This window comes from Penicillium diatomitis (assembly GCF_028827545.1).
Source record: "Penicillium diatomitis strain IBT 30728 chromosome Unknown utg000005l_segment0_segment0, whole genome shotgun sequence".
NCBI classification, from domain to species: Eukaryota; Fungi; Ascomycota; class Eurotiomycetes; order Eurotiales; family Aspergillaceae; genus Penicillium; species Penicillium diatomitis.
Genome location: NW_026623177.1, coordinates 2611994 through 2625767, shown reverse-complemented (window position 1 = coordinate 2625767; position 13774 = coordinate 2611994). Strand labels below are relative to the sequence as shown.

Below are 13774 nucleotides of genomic sequence, written 5' to 3'. Positions count from 1 at the left end.
TCTTTGAGGTGTCGGAATGGGTGGCAAGGCCAATCAAATGAGTAGGCTGGATGTACGTGAGAACTTTGATAGTCTCATTTGGTTGAAGGTAAATACGCTTTCCAAGTATACGGACGGATAGGTCCAGTGCTTCATTTAGCAGGAAGAGGACTAGTCCATGTTCAGTGCTTGTGGGTCTTGGCAGTCTGTATCAAGCGTTGATTGAGGTGATACCGACTGATGGCTCTGACTTGAATCTCCTCGTGAGAAAAGGTACATAACTAGTACATCTTACATAGTAAGTAGATCTCTACCAGCTCAACTAAAACTACCTAGACAGATACCTATACTCCTACATACACGTACGATCCTCGCTTACACGCTGAGCTTTGCGCCAACAATATACATAGGCACTACATGTTTGGGGTTATAGACCAACATTGTATCATTATTCAACGCCCAGGTATGTAAATGTACCGCATCCTCGAGGGCGATTGTCCAGTTGACCCACCCTCTGGTCCAGCGTGGACCTGTGGATATCTTTTCTCTCCACAGCCCTCAGCCCGCAGCCCAACCAGGCCCCAGCCTCTTTTGTTTTTCCCACTTTCCCCTTTTTCATCATCGTCATCTCCCGCGGACCTTGGGTTGGTGGGACGATCGCATTCGATGCCACCGTTGTTGTTCGCCGTCTGTTCTCTCCCTCTCACTTCTTCTCTCAATCTCTCCTCCACCAGCTTTCTTTGGGCGTGACTCGACCACCTTACCGAGTACAGCGAAACCATTGGAGTACTACCAGCTCCTCTATCGGCATTACTTACCTCGGTCGCTCGCTCCCGGACAATCTCATGCACCGCCACTAAAAGTGCCCGTCCACACATGGTGATCGGCCTGCTGCTTCCATTCTCAAGTTCCAGAAGCATTCCTCGATCTTGATTACCCCCCCCCACGGCCTATTCGGGTCAAGGGTAAACCTCCAACAACTCACAAGAACTGCTGTGGAAGACCAGAGCGACGTCGCTCGTCATTGAGGATCGCCCTGCGACCGACCGATCATCGTGAAAGTCGCATGCATACAGAGGTGGACGGGAGACCCGCAACTTTGTGTTTACGATTAAGCGCCCGTCGAGCAGCAGTTCGCCCAACGTCCGTTCACGTTTCAGCTTAGTCGCCAGACCGCGTTCATTCAACGGAGAGAAGTCGGCCGGCTTGCCAACTTTTTCTTCGACATCCTTCTGGGTCCACGCCGTCCCTCTTCATTCCACGTCGCTCCCTCATCACTGCTGGTCAGTGCGGCTATCCCTCGCAAGAACACCAACCATACTTATTCCTTTCGACCGACCGACTCAACGTCGCCTGTCATGGATCCAAGTCAGAGCTTGTATCATGCTTCACACATCATGGCTCGCGCCGATACGACCGGTCGTCCGCCAATCTACAAAGCCGTGGGTGTGTCTCTAGCAGTCGCATCAGGAGTGTTCATCGGCATCTCTTTTGTGATTAAAAAAATTGGCCTTCTCAAGGCGAATGTAAAGTATAACGAAGAGGCCGGTGAGGGATACGGTTATCTCAAAAACGCTTGGTGGTGGTTGGGTATGACTCTTATGATTCTGGGCGAAATCTGTAACTTTGTCGCATACGCATTTGTCGATGCGATTCTGGTCACTCCGCTGGGTGCGCTGTCCGTGGTGATCACCACCATTCTGTCGGCAATATTTCTCAAAGAACGGCTCAGTTTCGTGGGCAAAGTGGGTTGTTTTTCGTGTATCATCGGATCAGTGGTGATTGCGATGAATGCCCCGGAGCAATCGTCGGTCAGTGACATTCAGGGGATGCAAAAGTTTGTCGTTGCACCGGGCTTTCTCACCTACACCGGTGTGATCCTGATTGGAGCGGCTGTCACTGCGATCTGGGTAGGACCCCGGTACGGCAAGAAGAGCATGTTCGTCTACATCAGCATTTGCAGTATGGTGGGCGGACTGAGTGTCGTGGCCACGCAGGGTCTTGGTTCGGCCATCCTTGCGCAGATTCGAGGGGGAGTCGCAGTTCAAGCACTGGTTCCTTTATGTGCTGCTTGTCTTCGTGGTCTGCACCTTGCTGACCGAAATCATCTACCTCAATGTATGCAACCCTTTCTACCTTCTTCCTGCTATTTACTATCTTTTGTCACTTGAACATTTTCATGAGCCACAAACTAACTCTGTCCCTGCAGAAAGCGCTGAATTTGTTCAATGCCGCACTCGTGACACCCACGTATTATGTCATGTTCACCAGTGCGACCATCATCACCTCGGCGATTCTGTTCCAGGGGTTCTCTGGAAGTGGGATTCAAATTGCCACTGTGATTATGGGTTTCCTACAGATCTGCGCTGGCGTTGTCTTGCTTCAACTGTCCAAATCTGCCAAGGATGTACCCGATGCCGCCGTCTTCAAGGGTGACTTGGATCAAATTCGTGAGGTGGCTGCACAGGAAGAGCCTGAATTTGAGCCCAAGGCCGATTCTATCCGTGGTGCTGCCTCAATTCTGCGCCGCATCTCGACCACACGTCGGGACAATGAACATGATGAAGTGCGACGCTTTGCTCATGACAAGCAAGAAGACTTTTTGAAACCGCCCGGCCAAAACGAGATTATCGAGTGGGATGGTATCCGTCGACGCAAGACCGTCATTGGCGAAGGTCCTACTATGTCTCGTCCGAGGACACCACGCACCCCTTCGATCAAACAGCCAGCATCGCCGGTGCCTCCTCTGCGGATGGCCAGATTGCCTGCCGAGGGAACCGATCATGAGGATCGTCCTGGCTCGAGAGCAGGCGGACACAATTTCCTCGCCAGTGTGCTCCAGTCGGGCCACTGGCTCTCCCTGCACAAGGCTGACGGAAAGGATCCTACGGCAGCGGACGCTACCGAGATGACCACCAGAAACAGTGGCGTTGACACCGAATATCATGGCGCCGGTGGCAGTCTCGAGGAGCCTGCTTTTCGCTTTGGAGGTCGCGAGCGAAGCGACACACCACGGTCTATTGCCTGGGCGGACGAGAAGGAAGACGATAGCCGACCGCAATCTCATCACACCATCGAGCCGCCGTACGCTGCACGTCGTCAATTTTCATTTAACAGCATGTTTAACCGCCGTAAGGCGCAAAGCCAGCCACCATCACCCAAACGCGTGCAGAGTCCCCCTCGAGGTATCTTGCGCCGTCACCATGGCGTTGACGGAGATGTTCGCAAATCTGCCACTGAAGAAGAGCAACTTGGCCTGGTCCGTGGAGACTCGCGGACCGCAGAGGAAGCCCTCGGCGAAAAATTAGAGCGATGGTCCAGTTCCGATTCCGACGCCGCTGAGATCAGTCACCCTGCCGTACATCATCCACGACCACTGCCTTCCGGCCGACCTCATGGCGACTCTGTCTCGAGCATGTCCACGTCCGCATTCCCTCCATATGAGGATCACCATGCTATATACGCGCAGTCGGGCAACGTCTCGAACCCATACTATCTCCCACAAAACCGACAAGCGACCGCCTCCCCAGAAGATATGAACGATCATGATGGCTATGATTATCCCCGCTCAAGAACCAGGACCAACTCGTCTTCTCACGCGCGAGCTCCTCCGCCAGCGCATTCATCCTTCTCCGCGCATCGTCATCCGAACCCGCTCCCGCCTCTGCCTGACAACACGCCCCTCACCCTCGAGGACAACATGCGATCTGTCTCGAATGATTCTTTTGACCCGAGGGCTGTATCATTCTCTTCGACTGAAGCTCGTGACGACGATAATACGCCTGAGTCCGGAGCCGCAGCAGGCCCCAGCACACATGTAGGTGGATGGCGGCGAGATATGTCTGAGACCACAGAGACGAACAGTTTGGACGACAACTTGTCTCGAAGAGGAAAGAAGGGGTCCTTCCTTTGAGCCTGGAACGCGACGATTTAATCGACAAGGGGGAGATAGCGACCAACTGGGATGTCACTCACACAGAAAGATGATGAAATCTTTTCGATCGAGCGCTCTCCGTCTTTCTTGCACATTTTTTTCCTTCTTCTTCTTCTTTCCCTTTTCATCCGTGGTCGGCGACTCAGTTCTTTCCAGCCATTTCGCCCGACCCCGACCAAACTCCGAGATGACACTGGATGACTGGACAACATTTGCTTTATGTCGCCTGGTACTTGGACGATTTTGACAAGAGCACCCTGACCTCTCCACCAACCTTTGGTGATTTGCATAGTATTTTGAGCGATATCGACTTGCTTGTTGTCTTTGGTTATTGACATTGATTCTGATTCTGGTTTTCGCCCAGGCCTCTGTGTTGGCCCAGGGGCCCCCGATCTATTGCTTTGGCTCTTGTGTCCGCCCTTGTGGGAGCTCTCTCGTCTTTGTCTGCTTGCTTTTTCTCATCTTTTCCCTGTGGAGTTTGTAAAACTTTCCCTTCTCGACGCACAATGTGGGAGCCAAGACACGATGTATAGATAAAGACCTGTCGACCGGGTTGTCCTTGCCATGATACATGAAATAATGGAATTATGATTGACATATGAACCGCGCCACTGATAGGCTCCGACCGAAAGCGCATCCTCTCCGTGAACAAGCAAAGTAACCCTGGACATGAAGTATTGCAAGTACTGAAATGATCGGCAAATGCCATAAAAGTCCGGTGCTGACGCTACTCAATTCAAAGGTACCCAGGTCGGGTGCCAATATGGTAACCCGTACATCCATCAGAGACCGATACGGAAGTAAGGACCCTAACCGGCCGTTACACTGGAGACTCGCCGGTCTCTCTGGAATCGAAATAGATTGGGAGATGAGCTGGAGATAGAGGCGGGATTAGCGCCGTGTGTATCATCGCGGGTGCGTTTTTGGAAAGCCGTTGGGGAGTACGGCGTTACAGGGTTAAATGGAGATCGACGTTAATGATTGAAATGAGGAAAATAACTATCTCATTCGTCCATGTTGGGCCACGTCCCTGTTTACGTTGTTCTATACGACAATGGGTTTCCCGGCCGTCTTCATCTAGTTTTTGAGATGCACGGTAGAAGCAGACAATGTTGAAATATTAAGAAAGAAAACAAAAACACAAAAACAAACAAAAAACGGGTATCTTCAATATGCGCGTTCTCGGGAAACAGTAATCTGATCATGGAGCAAATCCAATCTCATCCATACACACGTGTCTCATATCACCTTCCGAATAAAGAAGCCACACTTCTCTGACCCTTTGACGCGACGCTCATTACGGCGAAGCGCGATTCCGCAAGGCGTTTCCCTGCTTTGATGCTTTCGAGGACCCTGTGATGAGAGATGGACTGCGCATTAGGTACTGGGGTTTTCAGGTCTCGAAGTTCAGGATTCAAGGGTGATCAGAGGTAGACTTTCCGCGACGAAGAAAATGTCACGGGTGGTCAAATGTTGATTTGGAGCGCTGAGGAGTATGATAATGCCATATGTGGGAGATTGTAGATGCTTGGATGATGAGAGCGTTGGAGGGAGAGATATTGTACTCACCAGTCGACTCCTACGATCCTGACTCCCTTCCATCCCCCTCTCTCGATTTCTCGCTGCAATTTTCTTGCAGCGAGACCACCACCACATCCGTGGCCCGTTGTCCCGGGCTGCCCGATGATCACATGGGAGACGCTTCTGCGAGCCATGGCGATGGCGACGGTGGCTCCGTTCTCGGCGAGGAGGGACTTGAGCTTGTGGTCGGAGATTTGAGGTAATGTTGAGCCGTTAATGTAGATTGTTGTCCCCGTGAAGATTTTAGTGAGGCGGGAGTCGATGGTATTGTGAATGGGGATGGAGACGGAGGCGGAGGTAGGAGGTTTGGAGGATCGAGTTGGAAGTTTTGGCATGCTTCGGGATTCGGGATCTGGTTGGCTTTCCGGTGGTGGGTTTGGCGTTGTCGTATTTGTTGCAGGTATGAGTGTTGGTGAGCTGCTATTTGAAGAGGAAGTCGAGTCGGAGATCCTTGTTGCTGACGAGTCGACTGACATGTTGTCGACTTCATCGAACATTCGAGGCTTCTTTGATTTCTGCTTCTTCGTGTCCTTGTTCGTATCTTCCTCTGGCTGGTTTTTCGGCTTTTCTTTCTGAATGGTCGTCGCCATCTCTTCGACTGGTCTCAATTCGCTTCGCTGGATATCGCCTTCATCGATCCTCCTCCTCCTCCTCTTCTTCTTCTCATTCAGCACTTTCCCCTGTAGCGCATCGCTGGGTTTCCTCTTCCCAACACCCATGAAGCATCGAATATCTCTCACTCCCCATTCCATCCTCTTGGCCTCCTCATCCGATATCCACTCCCACTTGCCCTTCCCACTAGGAGCTGCCAAGCCCAACACCCCATTCTCCCTCGATCCACTCTCCAGCCCACTCACAGCTTCTCTATCGTCACAAGAACCACCACCAAAGGCATCCAATTTGAAATCGTCATCTCCCAGAACACCCAGCTGTTCACGCGAGCAATCTTCTCCGCGAAATTGCTGCTTCAGTTTCGCAATGCGAGTGTCCCGCCATCGAGTGGTTCCAAGATATCCGCTATCGGCGCGTTGATGGCCTGATGAGGCGGAATTCCAGGGGTCAAAGATGCGGTGGTTCCTGGGTGATAGAGAGCGTTTTTGTCTTGGAGGTTGTGGTTCTGTCGGATTTTGGTCAGGGCGGGGTGGAACCCGCTGGGCAGTTGGTGGGTTGCACATGGGAAGGAAATTCTCTTGTCGCTTTTTGACGAGAAGGTGGACGCATGGAAGAAAAGGAGGGGGAGGTGGTATCGTTGCTGGACTGGTGCAGATTGACCAGGCCGGGGTAAATGCGGTAGTAGCCTGCACCCTTGATTGACTGCGGGCGATATCTCAGCTGAGAACGAGATAGGTGAAAGACGTCGTCAGATTGTTGTCGCCGTCAAAGGTCTGCATGAACCAACGCGTCCAGTCGCGTCCAGAGTTCAGCGGGAAGGGGGCAAAAAAAGAAAGGCTCTGAGTGACGTTGGAGAGAGAAAACTCGTGGGACAAGTTTCCAGTTTCCCTGGTCGGACCCAAGGAAGCGCATGTTTTCGTTTTGCCGATTCGGGGATAGGGTCGGGGCTACGTCACGTGGAGGGGAATGAATGAGCCGCATAACGATGGAAAGGCAACAAATCGACCACGTTTGCAAGAAGTCATGAAATCCATTCTGGGCATAGCAAAAGCTGCCAATGCCAAGCATCTTTCCAGAGTGTGAGCGTCGAACAGAAGCCATGAACGTATGCTCATCATTTACAAGGCTCAAGGCGGCCATGACATGCCGATACCGACGGTTATCAGATCGGTTGTGCATGACGGATCGACAAACTACTCTCCGGTCCGAGATCGGATGAGATCCACTTCCAAATCAAGTCTTTGTACCGTACAGCAAGCCACATTGATGGCTTCCCCGGCCATATCCACTCTTAAGAAAGGGACATTGGATACATCTCACGTGCAGAACAACTTGCACTTGAGGGCGAGGATCACAGCACGCTCTGCTGGGCTTTCGATCTGGCCACGTCAAGTAGCACGATGATATCGTGAATGCCGACCAATCGCTCATCACCTTTCCCTTCTCCTATTACCGATCCGCTTTCCAAGAAAAGCGTGCGATCCTCAACGACTACCCAAGCGGTGTTTCGAACCCCCTCCCAACTCGGCGTGCAGTTCTCGATCTGATTGAAATCTGGAAGCAAATGAAAGAGCAGGCGACGTTCTCAAGGTCCATCTGATGCCCACAGCAAGAGAAAGTGAGACAGCGGAGAATCCATTCCATTGCTGCGCGACTGCATGAACTGGCAAACTGTCTCTTAAAATGGGCTTGCCTGAGACAACAAACAGTCTCTGGCTTTTCTGCGTCGGTCTGTCTCCCTAGTGCCTAGTACCTAATACCTAGTATCTACTCCGACTAGATCTTCTCTTATCAGGTCGGGAAAGTCTCAGTGTACGTGTGACAAAGTCTTGCACGCGCCCTCGGTAGCTCGGAAAGCACCTGCGTGACGTTCAATGCAAAGGTCGTAGACAATACGTTAAATCATATTCTGATCGGGGCTTCTTACTTACCTGATGAATTGAATCGAGTTCACAGCTCAAGTTCAGGAAAAACAGAAAAAAAAAAAAGGGAAATAAATAGCGCGCGGTTTCGCTGATAAGACCAGACCTTTGCATGTAAACTCGCTGCTCCTCGCTCTAACCTGAATTGTCAAATTGAAGCTTGAAATGATCACTCGATCATTCGGCATTTGCAAAAGAATCTGGACAAGTCATACCGCCTACTGGGACTGAAGTCACACTCGTGTAGTTCATGAACGAAAGACCAATGATAGAAATACCCCCCAGCACATCCATCTCAGCCTCATATTGTGAGAAGTCCTCGCTCCTAAGGCGAATTGGGCATTCAGTTTCAACGTTCCTGATAGGGCTCTTCTTGCCATCAAGCACTGGCCGAGTGAGGATATCAGCCATCGAGTCGAACCACTTTCCTCGATAGCGCGGCGACAAAGGTCCAAAGTCTCTTTCTCCATCACGTCCTCGTCACCCGATTGCAACGAAGGAAATAATTCAGGTATTTGCGTATAGAGCCGTTGCAGGGACAGAGGAATACAAGCCTGTTGCCCAGTCGATCATGCAAGTATTCCGGTTGGCGTGTGGATCAACAATCACATTATCACTTAAGGCGTCAGCACACTTGCGAGACGCCAGGTATGAAGATCAGACAGAACCAAGACCCTGTATTTAGTAAAAAGGACGACGTAATCAATCTGATGTGAAGGTATCGGGGGCCCTTGGTACTAGGAGTAGATAGATCGATGATGAATCATTCGTGGTCGTGCTTTCGAGATAGCCCGTTCGACTTCCATTTCTTTTTCCCCCAAGGCCAAAGCGTAGTAGATAGCACCTTTCCCCTGGGATAAAGTTAATAAACAAGACAATGAACTTTGCGTCTTTCAAAGCTTACATATGCCTCGTTGCTCGTCGATGGAGAGTTCGCCCTATATCCGGCCCAAATGCCAGCCATGATCTTTGCCCTCGATGATGTACTCAGCTCCCACTGGATGGCACCAGATAACTTACCCTGCAATACGACGGATAGGAACACCTACCTCGCGGCAACGAGGCATTCGATCAGCTTTTGAGTAAGTAGAGGAAAAGTCTACAACGTACAGAATTGGGCGTCGCGACTTCCGAGTCCACTGTGTAAACGGCAAGACCAGCGTCGGGATGGGGTAATCGAGCGATAAGCTGGAGCTCAAGCTCATGGTTAGGTGAAACGTCTTGTTGAACTGTCTTTCGGCACACTTTGGCAATTTCAAGCTTCGTGCACAGTGCACACTGCGTGCTTCTTCTCGAATGCCTCAAGACATCGAAGAGCATTTGTCTGGAGCTCCATGCCGAATGAACGAGGATTACAATCTACCACACAAAAACACCAAAAAGAAAGAAAATCAACAATTGACTGTGTAAAAAACATAATGGATTCGTCATGTGGAATTCGTATCGTCATAGTCATGAATATGGCAAGGGATGCGCCTGCACAAACATCTCAAAGAAAGCATCCGAGTTTTCAACGACAGATCTCGGATGTCAGATTCCTGCTCGATCAACTCATTGTTTCCTCTCATCCGCCGCCAACTCCCCGTCCCACAAGAATTTGGCAAATGATTCGTATATGGCGTGGCAGAGCAAGGCGTTGCATGGTCTGAAGTTTCAAAGCCTCATGCATCTGTCTCATCATCACAAATCCCCATTGCACGAAACCAGGTGGCATGGAGAGCGGGCCTCTCATATAATGGGAAAAGCACTGCAATTCTGAAAACGGAGAAGAAAATGCAATGTTCTGGGGCGCATCGCTCATAAGAGAGGAAATAACAGTGTCCGAATGAACCAATCTGGTCCGAACAAGAAACCAAACAGCATGCGCGAACACAGGGAGAAAAACAAAAGACACCCAATTTGACGCAATGCGCAAGCTGCAATCATGAGAAGCAAATGTCATCACGGGGTGTTCTTGCAGAACAAAGCCACAAAAAATAGCGAATCATGCCGCAAAAACTTGTCTATCAAAGGCAAAAGACAAGAGTAACCCAGAAAAATGAAAACCCAAAAAAGACTCGAAGTTAAGTCAAAAAGAGAAAAAAAAAAAGAAAAAGAAAAACCAGAGCAGAATCCTCAATGATCCAAACACCATCCGGAGGTGAGAGAGCGCCCATGTCCTTAGCAAGACGAAATGGGTGATGCATTAAAAGTACCGTTCAAGAAGAAGGCTCGTATGCGGCTGTCAAGTCGATGTTTTTTTTTCTCATCGACGACGAGCCATGGGTCCACCAGTCTTCATGGGCTGCAGAAGAGGTGCACCACCGAGTGGACCTCCGAGGGGATTCTCAGTGATGGTCTTGCGCCGCTTGCTTTCAAACTCGCCGGCAGGATCGGCTCGAATCACATCATCATCGTCACGCATACGCTTGTTGCCCGATCCCATACTGCCATTCATTGTGGTCGGATAGACAGGGTTGGAGGTCGATGGCATCGAGTACGGGTCAGAACCTCCATTCGCCGGGGTACCACGCGTGTCGCTCACGGCGTTGTACAGCGATGGAGCCAGTGGGGGACGCGGAGGGGTGTTGTATCCGGAAGCCCAGTGCGGGGCCGGCCCGCTGATACTGGTTCGGGGAGTCATGCGACCCGAGCCGTTTTGCTGGGGAGATCCGGTCATTTCGGGAGTCAGCTGGGCATGCTCACCACCAAGCGCAGATCCAGACGTGTTGGCAGTGTACGTGTAGGCGCCGCGGTTGTTGTAACTAGACCCTTGATCCTGCAGGTATTCCGATTCTTGGTCTTGCACCGACTCGTCGGACGCATCCTGGCCATAGCGGTCTGAAGCGCTTCCTTGGGTGTAACGGTGATTCTTAAGATCGGAAGATTCGTGATCACCAGTGCGACCGGTGGGGGGCGCCATTTCACTTTTTAAGTAGCTGTTCATAGTCGGAAGAGATTGACCGTAGCTGGAGATGCCCGACTGTGTCATGGGCGTCTGCGGAGCGTACTGCGAGTGTGACTGCGGGGCAGCGGAATAGTAGGGCTTGCTTTCATACCCCGATTGAGCTTGATAGGGCGGCATGCTGTGCATGTTGTTTCCAGGCGGCGTAGTCGCAGGGGTCGTCGGCATGGATCGCTGATTACTCAAGGTGGTATCGATCGAAAGGGGCTGGGAGTGTGGCACAGAGCCACCCCATTCATAGGAGCTGTTTTGGTTGGTGACTCCCATCAGGCTAGAAGCACTGGCGGGGGGCGTAGGAAAGGTGTTGGCACGTTCCAGACCCGGACGAGATCCTCCTCCTACTGAAGACGGCTGAGGCATGTGCGAAGACATTGGGGTCTGCAGAGCCTGATGATGAAGGTTGGAATGCTGAGGGGCAGTTGGTGTCGTACGCTGCGGCCCAGAGGACGGTCCCTCCATGCGTCGGTGCTGCGATTCTTGGACCACCAACTGAGTTCGGTTTTGGTTGGCCGGGTGGTACAATAGGCCTCCAATGTTATGCACGAAGAGGGGATACAACAGATCCGTGATCTTCTCCTTGTTTGCAAAATCCAGAGCCCGCTCGAATGGAATCCTGTATATCCCAGACGTTAGCGACTACTCCTTACGATCTCCATTGTCCTTCCTGTCTCGTCGATTTTCGATATCATGACACTTACCAAACGCCCTTCAAATGCATCGGACCAATCTTGACGACATGGCGCAGTTTCTCGCTCTTGAGTATCCCATCACGACGACCGCGGGTCATACCGGCGACGTTCAATAATTTGGTTCCATTGATCATGTGGTTGTCTGAAGATCCCACAAGTTAGCATAGAAACAGCACAGTGAGCAAGTCGTGGCTATCGGCAGCGGTTTTGCCTATTCCACACTGGAAGCCTTCACTCACCCTCTCGTCGAGCCACACAAACACCTTTGGCCTCCACCTGGTAGCAGAGACTCCCCTCATCTTCCCAAAGAGTTGCCGTGACCCTTGGTTTCGCGCCGGGTGGCGCCACTTGACCCGATGGATCGTACACAAACCCTTGCATGGGGGAACCAGTGGTATTGCCATATCCTGACGGTGCGGCACTGGAATGGTTACTTGTGGCACTCACTAGATTGTCCGGTATTAGTCAAGAAAACCCCACCAAAAAAATCAAGATGTCTCACAAATTGCTCCATGGGCAATCCTTTTGTTCCTCGTTCACTGACCTTGGGGAAGGGGTAACAACTGCGTCGGCATCTGGCCACTGAGAGAACTCGCTGGGGGAGCATGGGCCGATGGCGGCGAGGTCACCGAATTGGGATACGCATATTGCTGATAGGTGACGGGGGCGTAGGTCGATGCCGGTTGCAGGACCGGAGGCTGATGCTGGTAGGGATAGTGCGACATGGTGCCGGAGGTAGCAGCTTGGGATGGGTATGGTTGGGCCGAAGACATGTGCGAATGGACGTCCATGTAAGGCTGAGAGTGGTTCATGCTGCCGAGAGAAGTCGGGCTGGGATAATATCCGTCGGAGGATGCAATGGTGTACTCAGAGTCCAACGACAACCGACCCTGGGCAATGTCTGCAGATGGCGGTGGGCTTCGGGGGTCCTGAGCGGTGGAGGCACCAGACAAACTGGTTCGGGCACTTGAGGTACCAGTCGAGCCACGATCGTCGGGATAAAAGGAGGAGGTGAGGGTACGGGTCGGAGCCTGGGTGGCGGTCGGCAAACTGAGCGCGGGCAATCGATCGCCTGACAACAATGGCCGTTCCGCCGCGTGTTGGTTATACCAAGGGGTATCAGCAGGGCCGCGGGTGTGGACCTGCGAGATCGATGGCAGCTCCAGCTTTTCGGTTGCACAAAGGATCTAAGGTAAAGGATAGGAAGCGCTTCGGCTTGTGGCAATCACAAAATCAGAAATTGATCAGGGATAGCCGTGGATGAGCTGACAGGTTGTAGGATGAAGGTCTGCAAGCTTGATGCTGGAAGACAGAATGGAGCTGGCTTTTTTTTTTCGGGAGGGGGTCGTTTGAGTTGCAAGAAGAAACACTGCAAGAGATGTGCTGCGATTGAAACGCTGCGTAACAGAATTGAGTCGTAAACCGGTGGAAAATCAGAATGCAAGCAGAGGCGTGAGCTCACAGAGAGATCAGTGGGGGCCGATATTCCGCTTTGTCGCTAGGTCATGCAAGATGAGATGCAAAGACAATCAGAGTGCGCTGGGTGGTTGCAGGATTCAAAGAACAAATTCACACGCTCGAGTGGACTTGATATCCAACAAGCAAAAATGGGAGCCAAAGGTTGCCAAGTTGAGATACTCGAGTCAGCCAGTGTCAGTCGCTTTTGTTTACTTGTGTTTTGGGTTTGTGGTGTCCGACGTAATCATCAAAAATCAAGGCCGGGGCGTGATTGATCGCAAGAACGCAGAGGATCAATGTAGGTAGGGTGCTCAGCAAGCAAGAATCAAAAGCGTCGTATGGAGGGGCATCAATGTTCATGAACAGTCGTGGCAAACATGAAAAGGCGGATGTATGTTCATGCAAGTTGCGGGGAGCCGAAGTCAAATAAGGCGAGACGGAGCGGGAAGCAGGATGGGAGGAAAACGAGAGAAACTCTGCCGTGAAAGGCTGGCGTGCAGCAAACGCAACACCTTTCTGCAGGTTTGAGATTGAGAGCGACCCAAGGGGGAGGGGTTGGGTGTCTGCGGAGGAGGAGGAGGATGATGATGGAGGAGGGAGGAAGAGCAAGTCGTGGTGGAAGATGAAGAAGAGGGCGGGGGAGAGGGGGGGGGGG

At 51.7% G+C, this 13774-nt stretch overlaps 3 protein-coding genes across 3 annotated transcripts; 1 reads left to right on the top strand and 2 right to left on the bottom strand.

The window, feature by feature from the left end:
* Positions 1-1376: 1376 nt before the first annotated feature.
* N7539_005367 (DUF803 domain membrane protein) lies at positions 1377-3892 on the top strand (the record flags this gene model as incomplete). The annotated part of the gene is made up of 3 exons (XM_056934969.1): positions 1377-1918; positions 1977-2097; positions 2189-3892. The coding sequence occupies 3 exons, from the start codon at positions 1377-1379 to the stop codon at positions 3890-3892; spliced, it is 2367 nt and encodes a 788-aa protein (XP_056790163.1).
* A 1265-nt stretch (positions 3893-5157) lies between these two features.
* N7539_005366 (uncharacterized protein) lies at positions 5158-6669 on the bottom strand (the record flags this gene model as incomplete). Its single annotated transcript, XM_056934968.1, has 3 exons — positions 5158-5297; positions 5350-5399; positions 5483-6669. 3 exons carry the CDS (start codon positions 6667-6669, stop codon positions 5158-5160), a joined length of 1377 nt encoding a protein of 458 aa, XP_056790162.1.
* A 3604-nt stretch (positions 6670-10273) lies between these two features.
* Positions 10274-12848, bottom strand: N7539_005365 (KilA-N domain-containing protein; the record flags this gene model as incomplete). The annotated part of the gene is made up of 4 exons (XM_056934967.1): positions 10274-11585; positions 11671-11803; positions 11901-12107; positions 12206-12848. Coding segments are annotated over 4 exons (2295 nt in total), but the record flags the coding sequence as incomplete, so codon positions are not given.
* Between the last annotated feature and the right edge of the window lie 926 nt (positions 12849-13774).